Here is a 25555-nt window from a genome sequence, read left to right as displayed (position 1 = left end):
CTGGCTCTGCCGGGTTCTGATGATTCCTGAATGACCTATGGACTGCCTACATTCTCTGCTGCAAGGCCAGTACATAATCTGGAGAATGCTTTGTGAGTGGAAAGAGTCTGGCGGTCAATCATACAGAAGATTTTAGGGGATCTCAGCTCTCACCCATTCATAAGCATGGCTGGGGTGAATCCAATGGGCTCTTGCATGGCTGTCCTTCCACCAGTCTGTCACTCTGCAGTGTCTAGAGGAGAGTTCACTCCCCCAAAGTCTTGTGTCATTTAGAACAGATGAGTGCAACCACTCTCCAGGGACTTATGAGGGACTCATACAAGCCAAACTCTCCTTTAAATATCAAAAATTGCTAATGCAGAGGGAGGTAGCCTTCTTAGAGGTCAGGGTGGATTATCAAGAAGTAGCCTGCATGCCAGGTACAGAGCCTGTTAGGGTTGGTTCATTAAAGGTTTTGCCAGCATTGCTTGCCCTCTGCATGCCTTGGTTGACACGTTGAGTGGACATCGGCTTGGCATCAGGCTTTCAAGAAGCTGAAGAGGCATTTCAGTTACACTGCTGTTCTCAACCTCCGGACATGATAAAACTCTTTAGACATGACACTGACACCAGTAACCAGGGCCTCAAGGTGGTCTTAAGTCAGCAGCATGAGGGATCCCCTTCTTCCAAATATCAAGCTGCCAGAATAGACACTCTTCTTCTTCTTTCGGCTGCTCCCTTTAGGGGTCGCCACAGCAGATAATCTGCCTCCATCTTGCCCTATCCATTGCCTCCTCTACTTTCACACCAACCATCTCCATGTCCATCCTTAACTACATCCATAAACCTTCTCTGAGGTCTACCTCTTCTTCTTCTACCCGGCAGCTCCATCTCCAACATTCTTTGCCCAATATATCCACTATTCCTCCTCAACACATGTCCAAACCATCTCAACCTGGCCTCTCTGGTTTTATCTCCAAACTGCTCCACCTTCAGTGTCCCTCTGATCTGCTCATTTCTAATCTTGTCCATCCTTGTCACTCCCAACGAAAATCTCAGCATCTTCATCTCAGTCATGGGGCAGTCGTGGGCTGGAGGTTAGGGAACCGGCCTCGTGACCGGAAGGTTGCCAGTTTGATCCCCAGAGCCGACAGCACATGACTGAGGTGTCCGTGAGCAACTTAACTCCCAACTGCTCCCTGGGCGCTGAGGATAGGGCTGCCTACCACTCCGGGCAAGTGTGCTCACTGCCCCCTAGTGTGTGTGTTCACTAGTGTGTAGTGGATAACACCTCTGTCTTCTACGCAGTAGACTGGGGTTCAATCCCCACCTGGTTAAGCTCCCTACACTGATCAAATGATCAAATTGTAAGTCGCTCTGGATAAGAGCGTCAGCCAAATGCCGTAAATGTAAAATGTAAATCTCCGCCACCTCCAGCTCAGCCTCCTGTCTTTTAAGACAGAGCCACAGTCCCCAAACCATACATCATAGCAGGACGCACCACTGTCTTGTAAACCTCCCCTTTCACTCTTGCTGCTATCCTTCTGTCACACATCAGCCCTGACACCTGTCTCCACCCACTCCATCCTGCCTGCACCCTCTTCTTCACCTCTTTTCTACACTGTCCATTGCTTTGGATGGTTGACCCAAGATATTTGAAGTCATCCACCTTTACGACCTCTACTCCTTGCATCTTCACCTTTCCACCTGCCTCCCTCTCATTCACACACATGTATTCCGTCTTGTCTCTGCTGACCTTAATTCCTCTCCTGTCCAGTGCAAACCTCCACCTCTCCAGATTCTCTTCCACCTGCTCTCTACTCTAACCACAGATTACAATGTCCTCTGCAAACATCATAGTCCATGGAGCCTCCTGCCACCTGACCTCATCTGTCACCCTGTCCATCACCATTGCAAACAAGAAGGGGCTCAAAGCTGATCCCTGATGTAACCCTACCTTCACCTTGAAACCATTTGTCACTCCAACTGTTCACCTCACCACTGTCTCACTATCCTCATACATGACCTGTACCACCCTAACATACTTTTCAGCTACACCTGACATCCTCATACAGTACCACAGTTCCTCTCTTGGCACCCTATCATATGCCTTCTCTAGATCCACAAAGACACAATGCAGCTCCTTCTGACCTTCTCTGTACTTCTCTACCAACAATCTCAATGCAAAAATTGCATCTGTGGTACTCTTTCTGGGCATGAAACCAAACTGCTGCTCACTGATCAACTCTTTCCCATACCTTCATGGTGTGGCTCATCAACTTTATACCTCTGTAGTTACTGCAGCTCTGCACATCACCCCTGTTCTTAAAAATGTGGACCAGTACACTGCTTCTCCACTCATCAAGCATCCTCTCACTCTCCAGGATTTTGTTAAACAACCCGGTTAAAAAGTCCACTGCCTTCTCTCCTAAACATCTCCATTCCTCCACAGGTATGTCATCTGGACTAACTGCCTTTCCATTCTTCATCCTTTTTAAAGCTGCCCTCACTTCCACCTTACTAATTCTCTGCACTTCTTGATCCACTATCTCTCCTCCCGTTGTCCTCCTCTCTCTCTCGTTTTCCTCATTCATTAGTTCTTCAAAGTACTCCTTCCATCTACTCAACACTCTCTGTTCACTCACTAGTACATTTCCCTCTCTATCCCTTATCAGCCTAACCTGCTGTACATCCTTTCCAGCTCTCTCTCTCTCTCTCTCTCTCTCTCTCTCTCTCTCTCTCTCTCTCTCTCTCTCTCTCTCTAGAATAGACACTATTGTATCACATTTAAGGAGCTGTTGGAAGGAGTGGAGGCAGTCAAGCATCTCTGCCCTTAGGCAGAAGTTTACCCCAAAGACCAATATTTGTTCCTGAAGCAGCTGGTGAGCTTCAAAGAGTCAGAGGGTTAATTAGCCTAGTGGCTTAATATGCTGCAGTGCTTCTAGTCCAAGATAGTCACCATAAAGGGCAAAGAAACACAAATGTAAATTGGTTGTCCATGCAAAGTGAATGGGTGCAAGAAGTGTGCCTCCACAGCGAGCAGAGAGAGCAGGACCAAGAGGATCAATGAGGGTTTTCTCCAATAGATAAAATATCTAATATTATGGACCAGCTCACAGAAGAAATGTTCAACATATTTAGTATTCCATGGGTTCTGTGTAGTGATCAAGGTCAGAACTTTGAAGCATGGCTAATCCGGACCTTGGAGAATGCAAAACAGTGGACTGGTGGAATGATTTAACCATGCACACACAACATACTTAGCCTTGCTGGTGGACCAGCAGCAGTGTCTTTGGGATGAGCACTTGCTCTTCTAGCTCTTCACTTGTCATACAATAATCTGCTAGATACACCCCACCTGTGCTCATAATGGAGTGAGATCTGTGAGCTGCTCTCGACCTCCTGCATAACCAAACCCTTGAGAACTAGCTACCTGAGGATACTTCTCCAGATTATGTGGTGGCCCTGCAGCAGACAATAGATGTGGCATATTAGTCAGTTAGGGTGCACCTGGTCCAGGCATAGTTCTGGCAGAAGTGGAACTAAACTGTGGGTTATGGTTTAAGACGTTCAGCTGTGAGAGAGGGCTGTGTGTTCAGTCCTTGCTGCTGGTACGTCTGCTCTTCCTCTCTTTCCCCAGAGAGAACTCCAAGATCTCTGGTATTGACAGAGTATTGCCAACGTCTTTGTGCAGGTTTAGAACCCTCTTAACACCCCTCATGGACCAGGAGGACCACAACAACCACTGCTGACAGCCCAGAGGGTATCTGGGTGCTTTTAAAGAAGAGGTGACAAGTTCTTAGATACAATATATTACCAAAAGTATTCATTCACCCATCTAAATAATTGAATTCAGGTGTTCCAATCACTTCCATGGCCACAGATGTATGAAATCAAGCACATAGGCATGCAGACTGCTTCTATAAACATTTGTGGAAGAATGGGTTGCTCTCAGGAGCTCAGTGAATTCTAGCTTGGTACAACAAGTCCAGTATGTAAATATCCTCACTACTAAATATTCCACAGTCAACTGTCAGGGGTATTACAACAAAGTGGAAGTGATTGAGAATGAGAGCAACGCAGGCACAAAGTGGTAGGCCATGTAAAATAACAGAGCGGGGTCAGTGGATGCTGAGGCACATTGTGTGCAGAGGTCACCAACTTTTTGCAGAGTCAATTGCTACAGACCTCCAAGCTTTATGTGGCCTTCAGATTAGCTCAAGTACAGAGCATAGAGAGCTTCAAGGAATGGGTTTCCATGGCCAACCAGCTGCATTGAAGCCTTACATCACCAAGCGCAATGCAATGCGTCAAATGCAGTGGTGTAAAGCATGCCACCGCTGGACTCTAGAGCAGTGGAGACATGTTCTCTGGAGTTCTCATCTGTTGGACGAGTCTGGATTTGGCAATTGCCAGGAGAACGGTACTTGTCTCACTGCATTGTGCCAAGCATAAAGGTGGAGGGGGATTATGGTGTGGAGTTGTTTTTCAGGAGTTGGGCTCAGCCCCATAGTTACAGTGAAAGGAGCTCTCAATTCTTCACCAGAGCAAGAGATTTTGTACAATTTCATGCTCCCAACTTTGTGGGAACAGTTTGGGGATGACCCCTTCCTGTTGCAATATGACTGCACACCAGTGCACAAAGCAAGATCCACAAGGACATGGATGAGTGAGTTTGGTGTGGAAGAACTTGAATGCTCTGCAGTCCTGACCTCAACCCAACAGAACACCTTTGGGATAAATTACAGTGGAGACCGAGAGCCAGGCCTTCTCATCCAACATCGGTGTCTGATCTCACAAATGCGCTTCTGGAAGAACGGTCAAAATTTCCCATAAACACACTCCTAAACTTTTTGGAAAGCCTTCCCAGAAGAGTTGAAGCTGTTATAGCCACAAAGGGTGTGCCAACATCATATCACATCCTTTGGATTAAGAGTGAGATGTCACTCAAGTTCATATGAGTGTGGAGGCAGATGAGTGAAGACCTTTGGAAATATAGTGTAAAGTATACCAAATACTTGGTCTGGTGATACTTGTAAGTGGTAGACATTGTCTCGGATAAAGACAGGGATAATGTTAGCTAAAAAGGGAATTGGACATGCTAAATTGACCCTAGGTGAGAATGTGTGTGTGTGTGTGTGTGTGTGTGTGTGTGTGTGTGTGTGTGTGTGTGTGTGTGTGTGTGTGTGTGTGTGTGTGTGTGTGTGTGTGTGTGTGTTTGTGATCGTATGTATTTGTGTGCCTGCCCTGTGATGGACTGGTGACCTGTCCAGGGTGTTTCATGCCTTCTACCTAATGATTGCTGGGATAGGCTCCAGCACCACCTATGACCCAGAAGGATAAGGATCTTAGATAATGTATGTGTGTGGTTCATTTACTACGCCTTGTGCTTTTAAAGAAACATTAATTCTGAATAGTGGACTTACATTTAAGGGTTGTGTGTTTTTGTAGCAAAGCTCAAAGAAGTAGCCTACTTGTGAATAAAGTAAGAGCCAGATTTACCTTTAGTTTAGTACTCTGCTTGCCATATCAAGTTTCTAGTCAAGTTCTAGACTGGAAAATTTGACTTGTTTCAATTTCATCTGGGAATCACATCGGTCACATTTGTTAATACTGGACAAGGGACATGACACCGTTTCTTTTTGTTTGTTTGTTTGTTTGTTTTTTCTGAGTGTGTGTGTTGTGTATGTATTTATTTATTTATTTTCACATTGTGCAAAAATTAATTTTACTATGAAATATTGTTAATAAAACTAAAGGTCAAACAGTGACTCAGGACTTAATACAACTACACTGAAAAAGAAATGCTCTGAAATCCAGTGGCAGAATTGCAGATACGATGGCCTTGATTTCCTCAAACTCAACCCCACATGCAGAGCTTGTAAGAGTAAGAGTAAGATTATGCGCAATTTTAGTATCATCTTCTCGCTATGGCACTGGCGGACTATACCCTGGATAGGTCAAGGCAACACAATATGATTTTCTGAAGTTCTTTGTTATTCTCTGTCGCATCGCTTATCATGGACATTAGTATAAATAAATAAATAAATATACTCCTGGCGGTTTCCGTACTGCTGTAACCACGCAATGTAACCATGAAATTGTATTTTAGACCAGTATTAATGTTATAAATAACAAGATAAGAATAATGTGTCACTCAGACTTGTGAGCAGTGTTTTAGCATCATATGCAGGTTCACCACGGATGCTGCGTCGCTTTTGCGCAGTATGCTTTGCAGCTTCTGTTGAGCAGTTTCATGTAGAAAGCGAATGTGTAGTATCAGATGATATCATACAAGGTGTTGCTTACAGCGGAAATGAGACGGCGCCACCTTGTGTTCCTATCAAATATTACCAAAAAGTGCTAAAATCCAAAGTCTGAATTGTGGATAAAAACACGCGTCCCTGTTCAGCGCAAACGGCCTTGAATGCATATGCTAAAGATGACTAGGCCTGTAGTGATTTCAACTTAAACTCTTTGGATAAACAATTCAACACACCAGAAAACACAAAAATACAAAACATCATGTCTAATTTTGTCCTTATTATTCAAGACATCCCCACGTCCCCTGAGCCCAAGCTCACACCCACAGGGTATCATAAGAAGGTAATTCTTTAAAAGCAGCCGCGCTGGCGTTCAGAGGGCAGGAAGCAACTGAGTATGCCATGCAGATCACTTCGAATTTGATGACGTTTATATCAATGCTGTGGTTAACTGGGCTCATTCCAGCAGCCTGTAGAGCTGACCCCGTCAGCTGCAGACTGTGGGCTGAGCCTCAGGTGCCTGCTATTTCTATCAATGGAGACTTCATAATCGGGGGGATTTTTTCTATTCATTTCCATACCAGTTCAGAGCAGAACACCTACACCAGACAACCACTACAGCTGCAGTGCTCTGGGAGGTCTGTGAGTGTGAACAGTTGGAGAAAACATTAGAGAGAAATGATTATTGTCAAAAACGTCATTTATTTGCAGTTATGCGCTACTTGTTTAGAGTTAATGACATCCGAAAATATTTGATAAAATTATAACACTGACTGTCAAAATATGTTCATATATATATATATTCTGTTTCTAAACAGCATGAATTTCAGGGAGCTGCGCTTCGCTCGTGCCATGGAGTTCGCCATCCACGAGATCAACAACAGAACAGATCTCCTGCCGAGAATCACGTTAGGATACCAGATACGCGATTCGTGCGGTGCCGTGCCGATGGCCATTAAACTTGCATTACTGTTGGCCAACGGCATGGAACCATTTTTCAGTGATACTGATTCCTGTTCAAAATCTGCAGCCGCCGCTGTTCCTGCTCTCGTGGGAGATTCTGCATCAACCCCCTCAATTGGCATGGCCAGAATACTGGGTCTTTTTGGAATTCCACAGGTGAATAAAGCGCTGCGCAATATTAAAAATCCAATTTGCCATCATGCGTGTTTAATAATAACCGAAGAACCATAGCATGTGCAGAAAGAATTCAATCAGACTTCTCCAATAGCTCTTTCTTCTTGTTTGCTAATTAACAGGTGAGTCACTACGCAACCTGCGCATGTCTGAGCGATAAGCGTCAGTATCCTGCCTTCCTCAGGACCGTGCCTAGTGACCACCACCAAGCAGCCGCACTGGCAAAAATAGTCAGGCATTTTGGCTGGACATGGATTGGGGCAGTGCGCAGTGACTCAGACTATGGGAATAATGGAATGGCGTTGTTTCTAAAAGCTGCGCAGGAGGAGGGAATCTGTGTGGAGTACTCCGAGTCCTACTACAGAACACAACCGCGCAGTAAACTGGAGAGAGTGGCGAACGTCATCCGGAGATCAACAGCCCGGGTAATAGTAGCGTTTCTTGCCGCAGGTGATTTAAGGCTTCTTTTGCAGGAATTGACAAGACAGCCGCCGCCTCCCCTTCAGTGGATCGGCAGCGAGGCGTGGATCATAGATCCAGAGTTTCTGCGCTTTAACATGTGCGCTGGGGCGATAGGATTTGGGATCCCCCGCTCGGTGATTCCAGGTCTTCGTGAGTTCCTTCTGGATCTCTCTCCAGCACAAGCACTGAAATCTCCTCTGCTAACGGAGTTTTGGGAGAGCTCGTTCAGCTGTAGCCTAAAAGGCTCCTCAGGGGGCGCGAGGGAATGTGATGGCAGTGAGGATATCCGCGCGCTGCAGAACCCGTATACAGACACGTCGCAGCTGCGCGCGACTAACCTGGTGTATAAAGCTACGTATGCCATAGCGCATGCCATCCACGGTGTTATCTGTAATGACACGCAGTGCGACAAGAGCGCTAAATTCACACCATGGCAGGTATTTTAAAAAGATCTATTTAAAAACTTTTTTTCACTTCCAGTAACAATCTGTTTATGGCCTTCCAGTTTTATTTTCTATTAATTGTGCTGGATTTATTTATTTATTTATTTGTTTATTTGTTTATTTGCTTGTTTGTGTATTTGTTATTATTATTATTATTATTATTATTAGTAGTAGTAGTAGTAGTAGTAGTACAACAACTTATACAATAGCAATCATATTGACACAGCAAATACATATGATAAAATACAATATTTACGTTTTTTTGGTAAATTCTAGAATTTTTGCAAAAAAATCAAATCAACGTTTCACAACAAAAACAATCAAAATCACTATATTAAAATGTCAAAGTATTATTATAAATGATTATTGATCCATTTGGACATCATTTTTCACAAGAATGATAGAATTGCAGTCACAATGGTTACTCATGTCAACATTTGATAGTAATACTTTTTTAAAAGAAATGCATTCAAACAAGTGATCACAGTTCAAATTCATAATTTTTCTAATTATGTTTGCCACTGCAGATCCTCGACCAACTCAAGAGAGTGAACTTCACTACGAAAAATGGTGTTCAAGTCTCGTTTGATTCCAGTGGAGATCCTGTGGCCGTCTATGAGCTCATAAACTGGCAGTTCAAGAAAGATGGTGGTTTGAGTTTTGTCCCTGTGGGTCTTTATGACTCCTCCAGACCAAGAGGCCAGGAGCTCAGTATAAGTACAGCTATCAGCTGGATGGGAGGACAGACTGAGGTACAGTACAAGACTTACAGTAGTCCTTGACTATACAGAATAAATCCTGGCAAGTCTCTCAGAACTCACAATAATGCAATCAATAGAATTATTATTTTTTTAAATCTCAATTTTAAAAGGTTTTAAAATGGCAACTTGCATAAAATCAAGACCAAGTCCATACATTTTAAAAGTTAAATGTTCATAGACAATACATGCGTAGGGTTTTGTATTTATGTAATATGTTATGGACTGAGATATGCCTATTACTAATTGCAGTGATTCCAACTCAAAATTGCATGACTCACTACAGAAACACTTTGTGGCCACTGATTGCCTTAAATTAACTGAGTACCAATAACAAAAAACATACTATGAATGGACATAAAATGAAAACATTGAAATTATATTAATCCTGTGCTTTGCTGTGAACACTTGGCTAATGACAGCTCTACAACACCAGATGATAAAATCTCTGGGCTGCACTTTACATCAAATACAATAGACTTCAAAACAATCAGGATCAACAGGGGTTTCATTGCTTTTGGGTACAACTTGGCCATCTAAACAGATGACACAGCTAAAGATTTAGCCAGAAAATTAGCATACAAATATGTGTTTTAACTTCCGGTTAACTTTATTTAATGACTCCTAAAGAAAAATGTTAATATAAAAGCCAAATAAAAGACACCAGCAAAGCACTTAAACTCCTTTCTGACTAGGTTGACAGATGTACAATTCATTCAAACACCATTTTAGTGTCAGGTAATCTATCATGTACAGTTTTTTAGTTAAAGATTTAAATATAACAAAAATGACAAAATTCACAAACTCAAATAAGCAAAGAATTTGATCAACACTCAATATGTGTACTTTATTATGACTTTGAATATCTTTGCTTCAGTTAATCCTGTTAATGATTGAGTGATGAGGTAGAGGCATATACTGTGACATTATTTTAATTATTCATCACAAATGCTCCATAGAGGCTATTTTTACATGTTAATCTTAGTCAGCTTAATCTTAAAAGAAAATATGCCCCCAAGTTTATTCTTAGGGCTAACCTTGCTACTAATACTAGCCCTAACACTGTTGAGAGTCACTTAATTAATCAACTTGGGAGTTTCCAAGCAAAGTAAGCTCATTGCTAGTAGAGTGGAATAAGCACTGACAAAAGCAAACATCACATAAATACATGTTTTTTTTAATTATTAAAAAAAGAGATAAGACATTGTTTAACATGCTTAATATGAGTACTGTAATGACTGTTGAAAATATTTTATTTTCCTTACTCTTTCAGGTGCCGGTGTCTGTGTGCAGTGAGAGCTGTCCTCCAGGAACCAGGAAGGCTGTGCAGAAAGGAAAGCCAGTCTGCTGCTATGACTGTATACCATGTGCAGAAGGAGAGATCAGTAATAAGACAGGTGGGATATCACCAGTGCAGTAGACAATTTCTCTAAGGACAGTAATAATTTAATTTTTCTTCATTCTCTTGATGATCTTTCTAGAATAAGCCTCTGAAAATGACTTTTAATCTTCTAGACTCACTGAAGTGTGTGCACTGCCCTCCAGAATTTTGGCCCAATGCCAAGCATGATAGATGCATTCCCAAACCTGTGGAGTTTCTGTCTTGGGATGACACTTTGAGCATCATCCTGACAGTATTCTCCATTGCTGGGGCCTTCATAGCTGTATGTGTGACTGCTGTCTTCTATAAACACAGAACTTCTCCAATTGTCCGAGCCAATAACTCAGAGCTGAGCTTCCTGCTGCTCTTCTCACTGACTCTGTGTTTCCTCTGCTCACTTACTTTCATTGGTCGGCCCTCTGAGTGGTCCTGTATGCTGCGCCACACAGCTTTTGGGATCACCTTCGTCCTCTGCATCTCCTGTGTTCTGGGGAAAACAGTTGTGGTGTTAATGGCCTTCAGAGCTACACTTCCAGGTAGTAATGCCATGAAATGGTTTGGGCCTCCACAGCAGAGACTCAGTGTTCTTGCTTTCACTCTCATACAGGTCCTTATTTGTGTTCTTTGGTTGACAATTTCTCCTCCTCTCCCCATCAAAAATTTAAATCACTACAAGGAAAGTATCATCTTGGAATGTGAATTAGGTTCAGCTATAGGTTTCTGGGCTGTGCTGGGTTATATAGGATTTCTGGCTCTTTTGTGTTTTATTTTGGCTTTTCTAGCTCGGAAGTTGCCTGATAACTTTAATGAAGCCAAGTTCATCACATTCAGCATGCTCATATTCTGTGCAGTGTGGGTTACATTTATCCCAGCTTATGTCAGCTCTCCTGGAAAGTTCACTGTAGCTGTAGAGATATTTGCTATTCTGGCCTCAAGCTTTGGAATGGTTATTTGTATTTTTGCTCCCAAATGTTTCATAATCATGTTTAGACCAGAGCAGAATACCAAGAGATACCTTTTGGGGAAAGGATCCACCAAGGCTATTTGAGACCCTCACAGAAATTGTATTATATTGAATTATGTTTAAGTTTATATGTATATAGTACAGCATCTTTGCCAACATAGCATCTTTGTTTTTTATTTTATTTTTTTTTATTTTTATTATTAAATAATCTGTAAATATAGTAGCATAATGAAGAAAAGTTCTGCATTGTGGGCCTTTTTTTTACTTCAGAATTTATTTTCTGAGTTGGTTGTCATTTTGACCCATTTTTAATCACAGGGCTAGTCTTTATTAACTGTTATTAACACCTAGAAGAACTGTGTCCATTGAGAGCTCGAAGACTTAGAGCAAATTGAGCCGAGGTAGAACTAACTGTTAGCCTATAGCTTTTTTTCTTGACTGCATAGCTGTGAGTGAACACATTCATTGATAAACAAAAAACACAATATATGCATGAGCTTTGTCTCTTGTAATATCAGTAAACATTACATGTAGTGTCAGAATAAGAAAGATACTGTCTCAACAGGAGAGGTTCTGAGTATTCGGTTGTTAGCAACTAAGCTAAACTACATGGCCTACAGAGGATGACAGATTACGGTTGTATAACAATTAAGGAAGATGGCGGTGAGTTTGCATCTTCTAGGGAACTATTGCTCCTTGAGATGAGTCATACAGCCTGGGAGCGCCATTAGAGCGCAGCAAGGGGAAGAAAAGCCAAGCTTGTCAGCATTGTTTGGCACAGAGGTTAGCTGCCATAGCATGCCATTTCCCACACCCACCATGTCATTGGAAAAGCTGGTGCAGATTTAAAGAAAGATGGTGATGCACATGAGCAGCATTTAGCTGGCAGTCCTGTGGAGAAGTCAAGTGTTTCACAATTGCCAGGGTGGGCAAAGGTTACAAGAAAACTGATCTGAGGCATGACCTTAACCTCGGGTCTATCCTTCCTGCTATACCTACAACCACACTGCCAGTGGCACACGTTTACAGCCACTGCTGGATGTGTGGCCAGCCAGAGCATTTAGCTAGGGCTAGTACTTTGAGAGAAAGAATGGCCTGTTAAAATGGCATAAAGTGTGTGTGGCTACTGGTGACCCCCCCTTGAGTTCATTGTTCTGTATATGCTTTTCTGCAAGTATGTTTAATAAAAGAATCCTTTTCCAAGCAGAAGGACTGCCTCACCTGTTGATCATTATCAGTTGATGTCACATGTATATGACAGTTTCTCACATACACCACTGAAATTATAATAATAGACAATAATGTATAATGTTGAATTAAACTGCATTGTTCATACATTTCTGAACCATACATTTAAAGGAAAATACTACTTAGACAACCTATCAAATGTTGAATTCGAGAAAATGTATTATTTTTTGAAAAATATATGCCCATTTTGAATTTGATGCCGACAACATGTTCCCAAAAAACTGTGACAGGGGTTGGTTATAAATGCATCACCTCTTCTTTTACCAACACTCTGTAAGCCTTTGGGAACTGAAGAGACCAGTTGCTGGAAGTTTGAAAGTGAAATGTTTTCTTATTCTTGTTTGATATAGAATTTCAGCTTTGTAACCATTTAGGGTTGCCTTTGTCAGATTTTTTTTTTAGAATGCACCAAATATTTTTAGTGGCTGACAGGTCTGGACAGCAGACAGGCCAGTTTAGCAACCAGATTCTTTTAATATGGAGCAATGCTGTTGTAATATATGCAGAGTGCATTTCATGCTGAGGCCTTACCTGAAAAAGACGTCATCTGGAAAGCAGCATATCTTGCGCACATCTTATCTTCACGGATGTGCTCATCACTTATGCCATGTGAACTAATGCAACCCTATAACATTATGGATACTGGCTTTTGAACTGTGCACTGATATCTAGCTGAGTGATCTTTACCCCGGAGAATGCAGTGTCCATGATTTACAAAAAAAATTCAAATGTTTGTGCATCAGACCACATGACACTTTCTTACTTCATCTCAGGCCATCTCAAATGAGGATGGCAGCATTTCTATATCCTGCTTATATCTGGTGCTTCTTTGCATTTTAGAGTTTTAACTTGCATTTGTGGATGCAGTGACAAACGTTTTTATTTCTTTATTTCTCTTTCTTTCTTTCTTTCTTTCTTTCTTTCTTTTTACAGACAGTAGTTTTCAGAAGTGTTTCTGAGTCAATATAGTGATTTGACCTACAGAATCATGTCTGCTTTTAAAGCAGTGCTGACTGAGGGCCCAAAGATCATGGCCAGCAAATGCTGATTTTTGGCCTTGTACCTTACATACTGAGATTTCTTGAGATTTAATGATATTATGCAATATAAAGGATGAAATGCAAAGCTTATTTGTTATTTTACATTGAGAAATGCTTTTCTTGAACTTTTGCACTATTTTTGTCATGAGGTCTTTCACAGAGTGGTGAACTCCTCCTCATCTTTACTTCTGAAAGACTTTCAGGGATGTTTTTTTTAATGTATATATCCAATCATGTCACTGACCTCTTGCCAATTGACCACCAGGAGTTACTAATTTATTTAGTTATTTTACACCTTTTTTTAAACTTCTCCAGCCTTTTGTTTACCCATCCTGACAATTTTGGATCATGTTGTTGGCATCAAAGTGGGTTTTATATATATATAAACATTATATATATACACTGTAAAAAATAGGCGTAATTTAACAGTAATAATTCCTGTGCTTTTTTACGGAAGAATTCAATTATCTTATAATTACGGAGCTTTTTCAGTAAATTCAAACTGTGCGCGTGCGTAGTGTGTGAAAGCGACCAATGGTCGCTCTCTCCTCAACACACAATTTCATCTTCTCACCCTCTTTATTGCAGTGGCACCTCTGTGGTAAATATCATCCATTTTTGTTCGCGTAGGTAAACTTGTAACTAAAAGACTACCAGCTAGTATCACAAAGATAAATAATCCCATTTAGCGAATTTAATATAGACAACGAATTAACGTTAACCTACGATGGCTGTGGGTTAGCGTTAGCTGTAGTCTAAAGCTTGCCACAGATTTTCTGGACAGGCTAACTTTAGTGTTAGCGTTAGTGCTACTGTCACTTCTTTGGTAGCTAAATATCGACGTAGTTTTGACACCGATAATCTTTGCTGCAATGAAAGACTGAAAACATGTGCATTTTTACATTCGAGGAGAAAAAACGTTCCCCAGAATGGGCAGACTAAAAGCTAACAAGCTAGCTAACCCTAGATACAGCTCATCCAGCAGTATCAGCTAGCGTTAGCTAAGTTACCTCAGGTCAGAGAACACCAATGGGACAAATAGGAACAAAGACTGGCAGTCTGATGTTTTCATTTGTCCTTAAATATTCAAAAAAGACCTGACAAGCAAAATAAACTGTGGTGAACGGGGAGAGAACACTCTAGAATCTTTAAACTACCAAGCATGGACATGGCACACAAGCTGAACGTTTGTGTTTGCTGGTGTTTGTCCTGTCTGTGTACTCTGCACTGTATTCAAATGGCCTGCTTGTTGTGTTGCGTTATAATGTGGGAGAGTTAAGGTTAGGGCATATACTCTCCATTGTCATTACAGAGGACAAGACAATGTTTTTTATGCTGAGAGAAAAAGTAGCTGAACTTATTCCTAGCCTTGGAATCTATGAAATTAAGGACAGTATGAATAATATTACAGGTCCAAAGCTAGATGGTCTTGCAGAGTATGTCCCTCACAAATGTTTCCATAGAGGTGCCAAAATCTTTTTTCCACTTAAGCATCGTTATGTCGCTATGGATGCCATCCAAGGTTTAATCAGTGGAGCTCTGCCATTGCTTGTGGGGAACCTCCTTGATAAAGTGATTGAAAGACTACAAGAAATTGGTGTTTCCCAAATCGATGACCTAAATTTGGTACAATCGAAGATCTTGAAGGTGTCCTGAAGCCAATACAGTGTCGCAGGCTGATTAAAGCATTCTCTGCCGGTAAGTGTTTCTTTTTTTTTCATCCTTCTAATGTTTTGAAGTTGAAATTGTATAACATAGTTGATGGCTTTACACTTACAGCTTAGAATTATAAGGTTCTGTCTGTGTTCAGTGCAGTTTTGAGATTGTGAAACCAAGTAAACCTTGCAGAAGAGCGCTCTAAAAAGGCCAAGTGGTGAAAGACTTCATTCGAACAAGAGAAGCAAGTGCTGGTGAAAAGATGAACCAAGGACCTTTGGAAATGCTAAGATGCCTCACAAGTTACTTCAAGGAAGCAACTGTCCTGTTGGTTGCAGACAAGGTAAATCTACATTTGAATGCTTACACAACATGTGAATCAGGATTTCAGCAATCTTTTGGGATGTTCATATACTGTGCACCAAATTTAATTTGGTACTTTGATTTGGTACAAATTCACTTTGGTTTCTTTACAACAGTATAACATAATTTATTCATTTGAATATCGGATAAAACTAAAACAATGACACAAAACTCAAGACATCTGTTGTCTTTATAGGATGGCCAGAAAGAACTACCCAGCACTCCTTGCATCATTGTCATTGGTAAGTACAGACTAAGTATTGTATCTTGTTTCAGAGAACTATTAAGTCAAATGTGTAAAAGTGAAAATATCATTAAATATCATTAATCATTTTACCATTTGCCATTTTCAGTCATGTGAATCATTTCCTCAGTGACAGAGTTCATTTGTGTTTTACTTTGAATATTGAATATACATTTGTTATGACTTCTGATGACTTTAAAAGTTTTAGTGGCTCTGATAAGGGCAACATTGAAACTGGAGACTGCTTCAAATCAGTTTATTGTGGTGGAGAAGAACTGGTGCTGCTGGCACCTGTCTGGGTGGTACTCCACTCACAGGTAGCAACTACCATTCTTATTCAGTGGTCATATTGTCTTGCAGCCTGTGTCCTCTGATCTCGGTAACGTGTCCAGGGGGTCATTCTGAACCAGTTAAGAGGGCCTGCTGCTGAGCCTCTTCTTAATCAGCCAGTAGTTCCAAAAGCTCATCAATCATGGGCTTCACTTTGTGTAGTTTGGCTATGAGCTCAACTTTGCCTGCATGTCACCCTCACTGCTTCTTACTGTGATACATGCAGAGACATGGCTTATCAAAGCTGTATTTGAATTAAAGGGCTATAATTTCAGATTCTGTCATAGCAATACATGTGCACGTGTAGCTGGGCTTCAAGCCGATGTTTAATACATTATTGCCACCTATTAGAGATGTATGGAGTTGTAGCATTTTTAAAATGTAAAATAATTTTGTTCTTCAGGGCGATTTTGAGAATCAAAACAAACAATTTTGCTTGTGCCTTTTTGTGTTTGTTTCTGTCATGAACATTTTTTTTCTCATGATGTGTTTAAAAATAATTAAAATAAATCAGTTTTCCTTGTCACTGTAGGGTCTCCTGGGGATCAACACTGAACGTGGCTCAAAAGCTGAATCGAAGTGCAAGAAGCACTTCAAAATCAATCCTAAGCTTCTGAAATTCCTGAAGGACCTCAGTGACTTTCAGAATCCATTCAAAATTTAAATGGACAAGGTAAGCACCATGCAGATTTTTCTGTTATAATGCTATGTTTAAGCTGATGCTTAACTGCTTATAGGATGGCAGAACTAAGCTGAAACAGTATTAATGTAATACAAATAAAACGTTAAGCAACAATATTTAACTTTAAGTTGTTTTTTTGTTAATAAATACCCGCAACAGATTTGTTGGAGGATGTACTGTTTTATGTTGATAATAAATGTGCAATATTTTACATTTGAAATATAATCTCGCAAAATTTAGGCTATAAGTAGTTTTGTTATATTCATTTTTGCACGTAGTATTTTAAGACAGCAAATCTTATTTTCCTGATTTGCTCCCATAGGCCAAATCTCAATATCGTTTTTAGTTTGAGTTCAGCGATCCCTAGCTCGGAACTGAGTGAAAACTCGCTATTACATGCTTAATTTTTTGTAATTGCAATGGTGATTGCATTCTCAATTTTTGCACACTTCTTTATAGATTTTATAATATGTCTAAACTATATAAACTTTATATATAGTTCAAATGTCTCACGTCACCTTTTTATCTCTCAGCCAGCAAATCAGCATCAGTACTGTGTTGGTACAGTGCTTAAAATCTGCGTTAGCCCAGAGGGTTAATCTGGTTAGACACACTAAGTATGTGTGGAACTGTAGTAAATATCATTTAAATATGATTAGAGTGAAAAAGGCCTGCAAGTGAGTAATTTAGTCATTATAAATATTGGTCGAAGTAGTTTCAGTAAAGTGGCAATGTATTAACGTTAACAGTTGATTTAAAGTGATAATTATTCTTAGTGTTATATTTGTACCCATTAATATTTCTGCTTAGTTCTGCTGTTGTGTAAGTGTTCCTGATGAGGCAAACTAAACATTTGTAGCTAAAAAGTTGGAGCACAGCTGTAATATTTTCTGCTGTTTTGCATTAATTAATTGTGTATATTTAAAAATGGAAATACATAAAAATGTAAAAACACATGCCTACATGTTATTCCATAAATTAGTGTAAGATGAAAGCTGATTTACCTTTTTCCCCCCCATCTTATTTTTAAGGCATTTGGAGCCCTCAGATGCTGCACAATGGACTCATTTAACAATTTGAAATGAAGTATTAGGATGAGAAGTCCTAAGTTCTGTGGTGTTTACAACATTTTTGTAATGTTGAATTGTTAATGGAAAAAAATACATGTTTGTTTTGGACACAACACTTTAAATATGCAGGAGGTAGAGTTTTTATATGTAGGGCTTATAATACATGCTGTTTTGAATAACAGTCGTTGACCAGCATTGTTCTCATGCCAAATTTGTTTCAGTAAATTTATTGCATGAGATATAAGCACCCAGTAAGCTATATTAGCAGTATATAAAAAAGTGTTAATACTATTCTTGCTCCTACACATTTTTTAAATTTAAGTGTTTTTTTTTGCTTTTCATAAAGGAGCTACAAGTTACCAGATCAGTAGACATGCCTACTATGTCCCTGTGCCCATCGACCCATCTATCAGGCAAATGTGCTGTATATAGGTACACTTTGTAGATTTACAGTTACATACTACAGGGAGAAAAATACACTCTCCAAGTTATGTCATTCCTGCGGTTTCTTTCCAGTGGTGAATGGGTTGGGTGATATGGTGTTCTTTTGTGTACTGATGATATCCACCATATGCTGAAGAGCATATTGTTACATTGACAATTTATGACAGGTAACTGGACTGTCAAATGAACTGCAGTCAGTAACTGTAAGCATGCAAAGTGCAACTAAATGGGAAATATTTCCAATTAGATGCTCAATGACTGTTGTTGAATAAATTGGCAAGGAAGATGTTGATGTTAACTTTATCTGTATTGAACTGAAATCAGTGTTGGAAGGCTTGTACTGACACAATGCAGTGTTTAGATCTTATTTCAATATTTGCCTGTTTGCATCCCTGTAATAAACAGCAACAATGAATTTACTGAAATGTATTTTGTTAATTTTTTTTCAGGAAAGTGATGTTTCATTAATGTACAAGGAGTTTTTAATGTTAACTTATACAATGGATTTGTTAAATTGATGAAGGAAAACTAAAATAACAAAACATTCTGTTAAATGTTAAGTTATGGAAAAAACTTCAAAAGAAGACTAAAAAAAGGGAAAATGGTCTATAGCAAATTTTTATGTAAATTTACAGGAAAAAGTGATGACAACACTGTAAAATAACAGGAGACATTTTGTTAAATAAAGAAAAACTTGTCAATTTACAGAAAATATCTGTTTAATTGATGAAGGAAAACTCTGTGATTTAATTGAAAAAAATCTGTAAAAAAATGTTTTTTTTGTTAATTTATGGAAAAAATCTGTTTAATTGATGAAGGAACATTCTGTAAAATAACGGAAAAAATCCAGGTAATAAACTGCCAGTACATTTTCTGTAATTTTACGGAATTTTTTTTTACAGTGTATATATATATATATATATATATATATACACTGTAAAAAAAAATTCCGTAAAATTACAGAAAGCTTGCCACAGAAAATCTGTGGCAAGCTTTAGACTACAGCTAACGCTAACCCACAGCCATCGTAGGTTAACGTTAATTCGTTGTCTATATTAAATTCGCTAAATGGGATTATTTATCTTTGTGATACTAGCTGGTAGTCTTTTAGTTACAAGTTTACCTACGCGAACAAAAATGGATGATATTTACCACAGAGGTGCCACTGCAATAAAGAGGGTGAGAAGATGAAATTGTGTGTTGAGGAGAGAGCGACCGTTGGTCGCTTTCACACACTACGCACGCGCACAGTTTGAATTTACTGAAAAAGCTCCGTAATTATAAGATAATTGAATTCTTCCGTAAAAAAGCACAGGAATTATTACTGTTAAATTACGCCTATTTTTTACAGTGTATATATATATATATATATTCCAACTTTGTTGAAATGGCATTGTAGCTAATACATTAATCAAAATGGAATTCTTATGATTGTTTCAAGGATATACTGCTTTTAAATGCAATATTCAACAGGTAATGAGAGGCTCCGATCTTATCGAGACTTGGTGGGTAGGATGTCCTTCCCTCTCTTTCCCCCTTACTAACATGGAGGGTCTATAAGCTAGCATAATGAAATGTGAGTTAGACAGTTCAAGTGTGTTGAACTGTCAAATGGGGCTATACATTAACATCAGTTACAAAAGAGCAGGAGAAAAACTGAATACACTTGAAAATAACATTTATATGTGCTTTTAGAACATATGCAATAGGTCCTAAAATAAGGACTGAAATTGCCAAATCCTCCTCATTATATTGTTCTTCTGCTACATCAGCCTGGCACTTTTCAAGGAAGGCTTTGAATTTGAATGGACATTTGCCTTATTCAGTGAGGCACATAGTGAGTAAGGCCTGTGCTTTTTTTGTTGCTAAGGTATTTGATAGCATTGAAGCAGAGCTCTATGCAAGTCAGCCAAATCTTTCTGCACCAAATACAGCAAACTACTACTTTATGGATCTAACGTAGTGTACAAATGATTCTTGAGTGGTCATGGATCTAATTAGAACCAGTGTCTTCAGAAAATATCCCAAAGGGAGTTTTATTACAATTCAAATGAATACAACTGAGACACACACATTTAAAAGTGTTATTCCTTCTTGCAATTACTATTCAAGACCTAACCACGCCTCCCAACTCCACACTCGTACCCTCAGGGCATCATACCAAAGCTGCTATTTAAAGGCACCACCCTTTTCTTCTGAGGGCTGAGGACCGAACATAAGATGCAGCTTCCGTCCGTTTTAATGATGTCTATAACAGCGCTGTGGTTAAATGGACATAGTCCAGTAGATTGTAAAGCTGATTTGGTCAGCTGCCGCCTGTGGGCTGAGCCTCAGATGTCTGTTTTATCGATGAACGGATCTTTTCTAATAGGGGGAATTTTTTCTATTCATATCAATACGAGGTCAGAGCAGACCACCTACACCAGACAGCCACTGAAGCCACAGTGCTCTGGGAGGTCTGTCTGTGAGTGTGGAGTGAACAGTTGCAGAGATCTTTACAGAGAAATGACAATAATCAAAATTGTCACATTTTTGCAATCGTGCTCGTCTTATTTAGTTGGTGACGTCTAAAAGCATTTGTTGTCTTTTTCTCTTCTGTTTCTGAACAGTATGAATTTCAGGGGGCTGCGCTTCGCTCGTGTGATGGAGTTCACCATCCACGAGATCAACAACAGAACAGATCTCCTGCCGGGAATCACGTTAGGATACCAGATACACGACTCGTGCGCTGCAGTGCCGATGGCAACTAAAGTTGGTTTTCAGTTTGCAAACGGCGTGGATCCATTTTTCAATGATACTGATTCCTGTTCAAAATCTGCAGCTGCCGCTGTTCCTGCTGTGGTGGGAGATTCTAATTCCACCCCTTCGATGAGTATGGCCAGAATTTTGGGTCTTTTAGGAATTCCACAGGTGATTGTAGGCAATACAAAGTGGTGTAATATTATCCAGCTAGGTGTTCTAAATGACATAATAATGTTTTATATACGCACGAAATCTAATGCGCTGATTTATGTTCAGTGTAGTTTAAGTTAAGTAATAATTAAGGAAACATATTATATCCAATAAATAAGCAATAGAATACCATCAGCTTTCTGAAATGACTCCGCCTTTTTCTGTCCTGAATTACAGGTGAGTCACTACGCAACCTGCGCATGTCTGAGTGATAAGCGTCAGTATCCTGCCTTCTTCAGAACCGTGCCTAGTGACCAACACCAAGCGGCCGCACTAGCGAAAATGGTCAAGCATTTTGGCTGGACATGGATTGGGGCAGTGCGGAGCGACTCAGACTATGGCAATTATGGGATGGCGTCGTTTCTAAAGGCTGCGCAGGAGGAGGGAATCTGTGTGGAGTACTCCGAGTCCTACTATAGAACACAACCGCGCAGTAAACTGGAGAGAGTGGCGAACGTCATCCGGAGATCAACAGCCCGGGTAATAGTAGCGTTTCTATCCTCAGGCGACATTAAAACTCTGTTGGAGGAACTGACAAAGCAGGCGCCGCCTCCCCTTCAGTGGATCGGTAGCGAAGCGTGGATCACAGATGCTGACATGCTGCGCTTTAACATGTGCGCTGGGGCGATAGGATTTGCCGTCCCCAGCTCAGTGATTCCAGGTCTTCGTGAGTTTCTTCTGGATCTCTCTCCAGCACAAGCACTGACATCTCCTCTGCTAACGGAGTTTTGGGAGAGCTCGTTCAGCTGTAGCCTGAAAGGCTCCTCAGGGGGCGCGCGGAAATGTGATGGCAGTGAGGATATCCGCGCGCTGCAGAACCCGTATACAGATATGTCGCAGCTGCGCGAGACTAACATGGTGTATAAAGCTACGTATGCCATAGCGCATGCCATCCACGGTGTTATCTGTAATGACACGCAGTGCGACAAGAGCGCTAAATTCACACCATGGCAGGTATAAAATTGACACATATAAAACCTCTAGTTTAACCCGTCTTATAATTTGAATAAGCATAATTGCATTGCTTATGTTGTATTATGCTATTTGCGCTACTCTCTAATTGTGGATGACGTGGTTCTCTTCTTTCAAAACTCAAGACATTCAAGACTCACTCAAATCAAATATAAAATGTTGTTTAAGGCATTAAAAAAATATCTGAAAAACAACAATCGAATGGAAATAGTCTTATAGCACCTCTGAAGCCGCTGTTATGACATCTTATTTTTCATGCATAATGTGACTAAAAATCACTAAAATAAAATAAAATTTCCAATAGAAGCGTTATGCTAGGCTCTTGTTCCATTCATCACATTTCAAGTTATGTGCGCCACTGCAGGTCCTCGACCAGCTCAAAACAGTGAACTTCACTACAAACAATGGTTTTCAAGTCACATTTGATTCTTATGGTGATCCTGTGGCCGTTTATGAGCTCATAAACTGGCAGGTTAATAAAGATGGCACAATGAGTTTTGTCACAGTGGGCAACTATGATTCCTCTAAATCAAGAGGCCAAGAGTTCAGTATGAGCAGGGATATCAGCTGGATGGGGGGACAGTCTGAGGTACAACATCTCCAATACTATTTGACCACAACATATAACATTTACTTTACTATTATTGTTGAATATGTTTTACATTTTCTTTAATTAATTTAATCAATGAATTTCAAAATAGGAGTTAAAAATGTGTATGGCATTGTGAATTTCAGACAGTTTTTGAAAAATTTGGAATGATTTGAAATTGTCTAATATATTTCAGGTGCCAGTGTCTGTGTGCAGTGAGAGCTGTCCTCCAGGAACCAGGAAGGCTGTGCAGAAAGGAAAGCCAGTCTGCTGCTATGACTGTATACCATGTGCAGAAGGAGAGATCAGCAACAAGACAGGTTGTGTATGACAGCATCATTTGCTGGGGACACTCATGATTGAGTTGTTTTCATACCCTTGGTTTTCTGTATAATATAAGGTTGTGAACATGCTTTTATAATCTTTTAGACTCGTTGAACTGTGAGCACTGCCCTCCTGAGTTCTGGCCCAATACTCAGCGAGATGCCTGCCTCCCTAAGCCAGTGGAGTTCCTGTCCTGGGATGACACTCTGAGCATCATCCTGACAGTGTTTTCCATCGCTGGGGCCTTCATAGCTGTATGTGTGGCTGGTGTTTTCTACAAACACAGAACTTCTCCCATGATCAAAGCAAACAACTCAGAGCTGAGCTTCCTGCTGCTTTTCTCACTGACTCTGTGTTTCCTCTGCTCACTTACTTTCATTGGTCGGCCCTCTGAGTGGTCCTGTATGCTGCGCCACACAGCGTTTGGGATCACCTTCGTCCTCTGCATCTCCTGTGTTCTGGGGAAAACAATAGTGGTGTTAATGGCCTTCAGAGCTACACTTCCAGGCAGTGATGTAATGAAATGGTTTGGGCCTCCACAGCAGAGACTTAGTGTTCTCACTTTCACTCTCATTCAGGTCCTAATTTGTGTTCTTTGGTTAACCATATCCCCTCCTCTCCCCTTCAAAAATTTAAAACAATACAAGGAAAGGATAATCCTGGAATGTGGATTAGGTTCAGCTATAGGATTCTGGGCTGTGCTGGGTTATATAGGATTTCTGGCTCTTTTGTGTTTTATTTTGGCTTTTCTAGCACGGAAGCTGCCTGATAACTTTAATGAAGCCAAGTTCATCACATTCAGCATGCTCATATTCTGTGCAGTGTGGGTTACCTTTATCCCAGCTTATGTCAGCTCTCCTGGAAAGTTCACTGTAGCTGTAGAGATATTTGCTATTCTGGCCTCAAGCTTTGGTTTGTTTACATGTATTTTTGCTCCCAAATGTTTCATAATCATATTTAGGCCGGAACAGAATACCAAGAAACACCTTATGGGTAAAACAGCCTCCAAGGCTTTCTGAGACCCACACACAATTCGTAAAAGTAGCACTGTGCTTTAGCATCTTATATACAATTTTATGATCTACTATTAATTTTGAATATACATGGTACAACATCTTTGCTATTAAACTTTTTTTTTCTTTATCTGTTTTAAACATTGTAGTTTGTAAACTCATTCACTTATGATAATGTATTCATCAGTTCATCAGTTAAGCTGCTTATTGTCCTGGAGAGTGCTGGAGCCTGTTCCACCACTCATGTGATAATAGATTATTTTACAATGCCATATTAAACTAATCTGGCCATTTTGAAGTAACACAAAGTAAAATGGAATCCTTGTTTAGTAAAAAGTATCACCCTTCCTCTTCCCCCCAACACTCGGCATGATGCAATTCTATTCTTTGCCTTTTACCGTACATAACAGAATGTATAAATTTGCATTATACTCAAGAGTTTTGAACTGTCAGGTGAAGCTGCTTTAGTGGCAGTTATAATACTTGTAATTAGCATGTCTCTGAATGGGGGAGAAACAGCTAATTGATTGGACATGCCCTCAACCAAATGGGGAAAAACAGGCTACACTTAATCATCATATGCATATATAACTTTTGAAAATCTCACTTCGTTGGCCTTACTATTAAACTGCCCCATCTTTTCTTCTGTAGTAGATATATACTCTTAAATTACTTTTCTTTAGATTGTACAATGTTACTCTGGACATTTGTTTCTACTGTGAGCCCCAAGAGTATTAGTGAGGTTTGGCCCAAATGGTTTATATGGCTTTGTTTTCCAATTTATTCCTAAATTGTTTGTTAGGGCTGAGGTCAGACATATGTGCACATCAGACAAATTCTTCCACACCAAATTGAGAAAACCAACAATCCAGAAATCCAGCAACATACAGCCAGAAGAATGTCAACACTTCCTCCATCCATGCACACTTTCAAAAACAAGGATAATGAAGTCTGCTGAAAAATGTGACTTCAGCACCATGGAGACTTTCTGACGTAACTGAATTGATGGTTAATGTTCTGTGAGTGTGTCACACTTTCCAATGACATTCCCTTAGGAGCATTTAGAAAAACCGCGGCTTCATATGTCTCAGAAGAACCACGTGTCATGAGGAAATGGGGTTAATTAGCTTAAAACATTATTTGGATAGCTCACTGTAAATGCTTCATAAAAAATTATGCTGCAGTTAAATTATACTATTTATTTATTAAACTTAATTTGTTCTAATCTTTATCTTAACTTC

At 40.1% G+C, this 25555-nt stretch overlaps 2 protein-coding genes and 1 long non-coding RNA gene across 3 annotated transcripts; all 3 read left to right on the top strand.

The window, feature by feature from the left end:
• Positions 1–6761: 6761 nt before the first annotated feature.
• On the top strand, positions 6762–11471 carry LOC108434003 (extracellular calcium-sensing receptor-like). Its single transcript, XM_017708919.1, has 6 exons — positions 6762–6880; positions 7061–7361; positions 7502–8278; positions 8812–9036; positions 10316–10439; positions 10558–11471. The coding sequence occupies exons 2-6, from the start codon at positions 7062–7064 to the stop codon at positions 11469–11471; spliced, it is 2340 nt and encodes a 779-aa protein (XP_017564408.1). The 5' UTR covers positions 6762–6880; position 7061.
• A 3444-nt stretch (positions 11472–14915) lies between these two features.
• LOC119263717 lies at positions 14916–18032 on the top strand. Its single transcript, XR_005130483.1, has 5 exons — positions 14916–15373; positions 15486–15674; positions 15891–15936; positions 16801–16941; positions 17982–18032. It is a non-coding gene; the product is annotated as an uncharacterized LOC119263717 (long non-coding RNA).
• A 2775-nt stretch (positions 18033–20807) lies between these two features.
• LOC108434002 (extracellular calcium-sensing receptor-like) lies at positions 20808–24320 on the top strand. The gene is made up of 6 exons (XM_017708918.1): positions 20808–20920; positions 21074–21374; positions 21594–22370; positions 22753–22977; positions 23174–23297; positions 23407–24320. The coding sequence occupies exons 1-6, from the start codon at positions 20814–20816 to the stop codon at positions 24318–24320; spliced, it is 2448 nt and encodes an 815-aa protein (XP_017564407.1). The 5' UTR covers positions 20808–20813.
• Positions 24321–25555: the final 1235 nt, after the last annotated feature.

Source organism: Pygocentrus nattereri, chromosome 7 (genome assembly GCF_015220715.1).
Source record: "Pygocentrus nattereri isolate fPygNat1 chromosome 7, fPygNat1.pri, whole genome shotgun sequence".
Taxonomy (NCBI): Eukaryota; Metazoa; Chordata; class Actinopteri; order Characiformes; family Serrasalmidae; genus Pygocentrus; species Pygocentrus nattereri.
The sequence above is the reverse complement of the archived record's forward strand: the minus strand, read 5'-3'. Positions and strand labels throughout refer to the sequence as shown.

What these genes read in the sequence shown, in the direction of transcription:
- LOC108434002 (XM_017708918.1), top strand. Translation starts at nt 20,814, where the DNA reads ATGAACGGATCTTTTCTAATAGGGGGAATTTTTTCTATTCATATCAAT. An exon ending in GGATGGGGGGACAGTCTGAG is followed by an intron (nt 22,978 to 23,173) that starts GTACAACATCTC and finishes AATATATTTCAG; the next exon opens with GTGCCAGTGTCTGTGTGCAG. An exon ending in AGAGATCAGCAACAAGACAG is followed by an intron (nt 23,298 to 23,406) that starts GTTGTGTATGAC and finishes ATAATCTTTTAG; the next exon opens with ACTCGTTGAACTGTGAGCAC.
- LOC108434003 (XM_017708919.1), top strand. Translation starts at nt 7,062, where the DNA reads ATGAATTTCAGGGAGCTGCGCTTCGCTCGTGCCATGGAGTTCGCCATC. An exon ending in GGATGGGAGGACAGACTGAG is followed by an intron (nt 9,037 to 10,315) that starts GTACAGTACAAG and finishes TTACTCTTTCAG; the next exon opens with GTGCCGGTGTCTGTGTGCAG. An exon ending in AGAGATCAGTAATAAGACAG is followed by an intron (nt 10,440 to 10,557) that starts GTGGGATATCAC and finishes TTAATCTTCTAG; the next exon opens with ACTCACTGAAGTGTGTGCAC.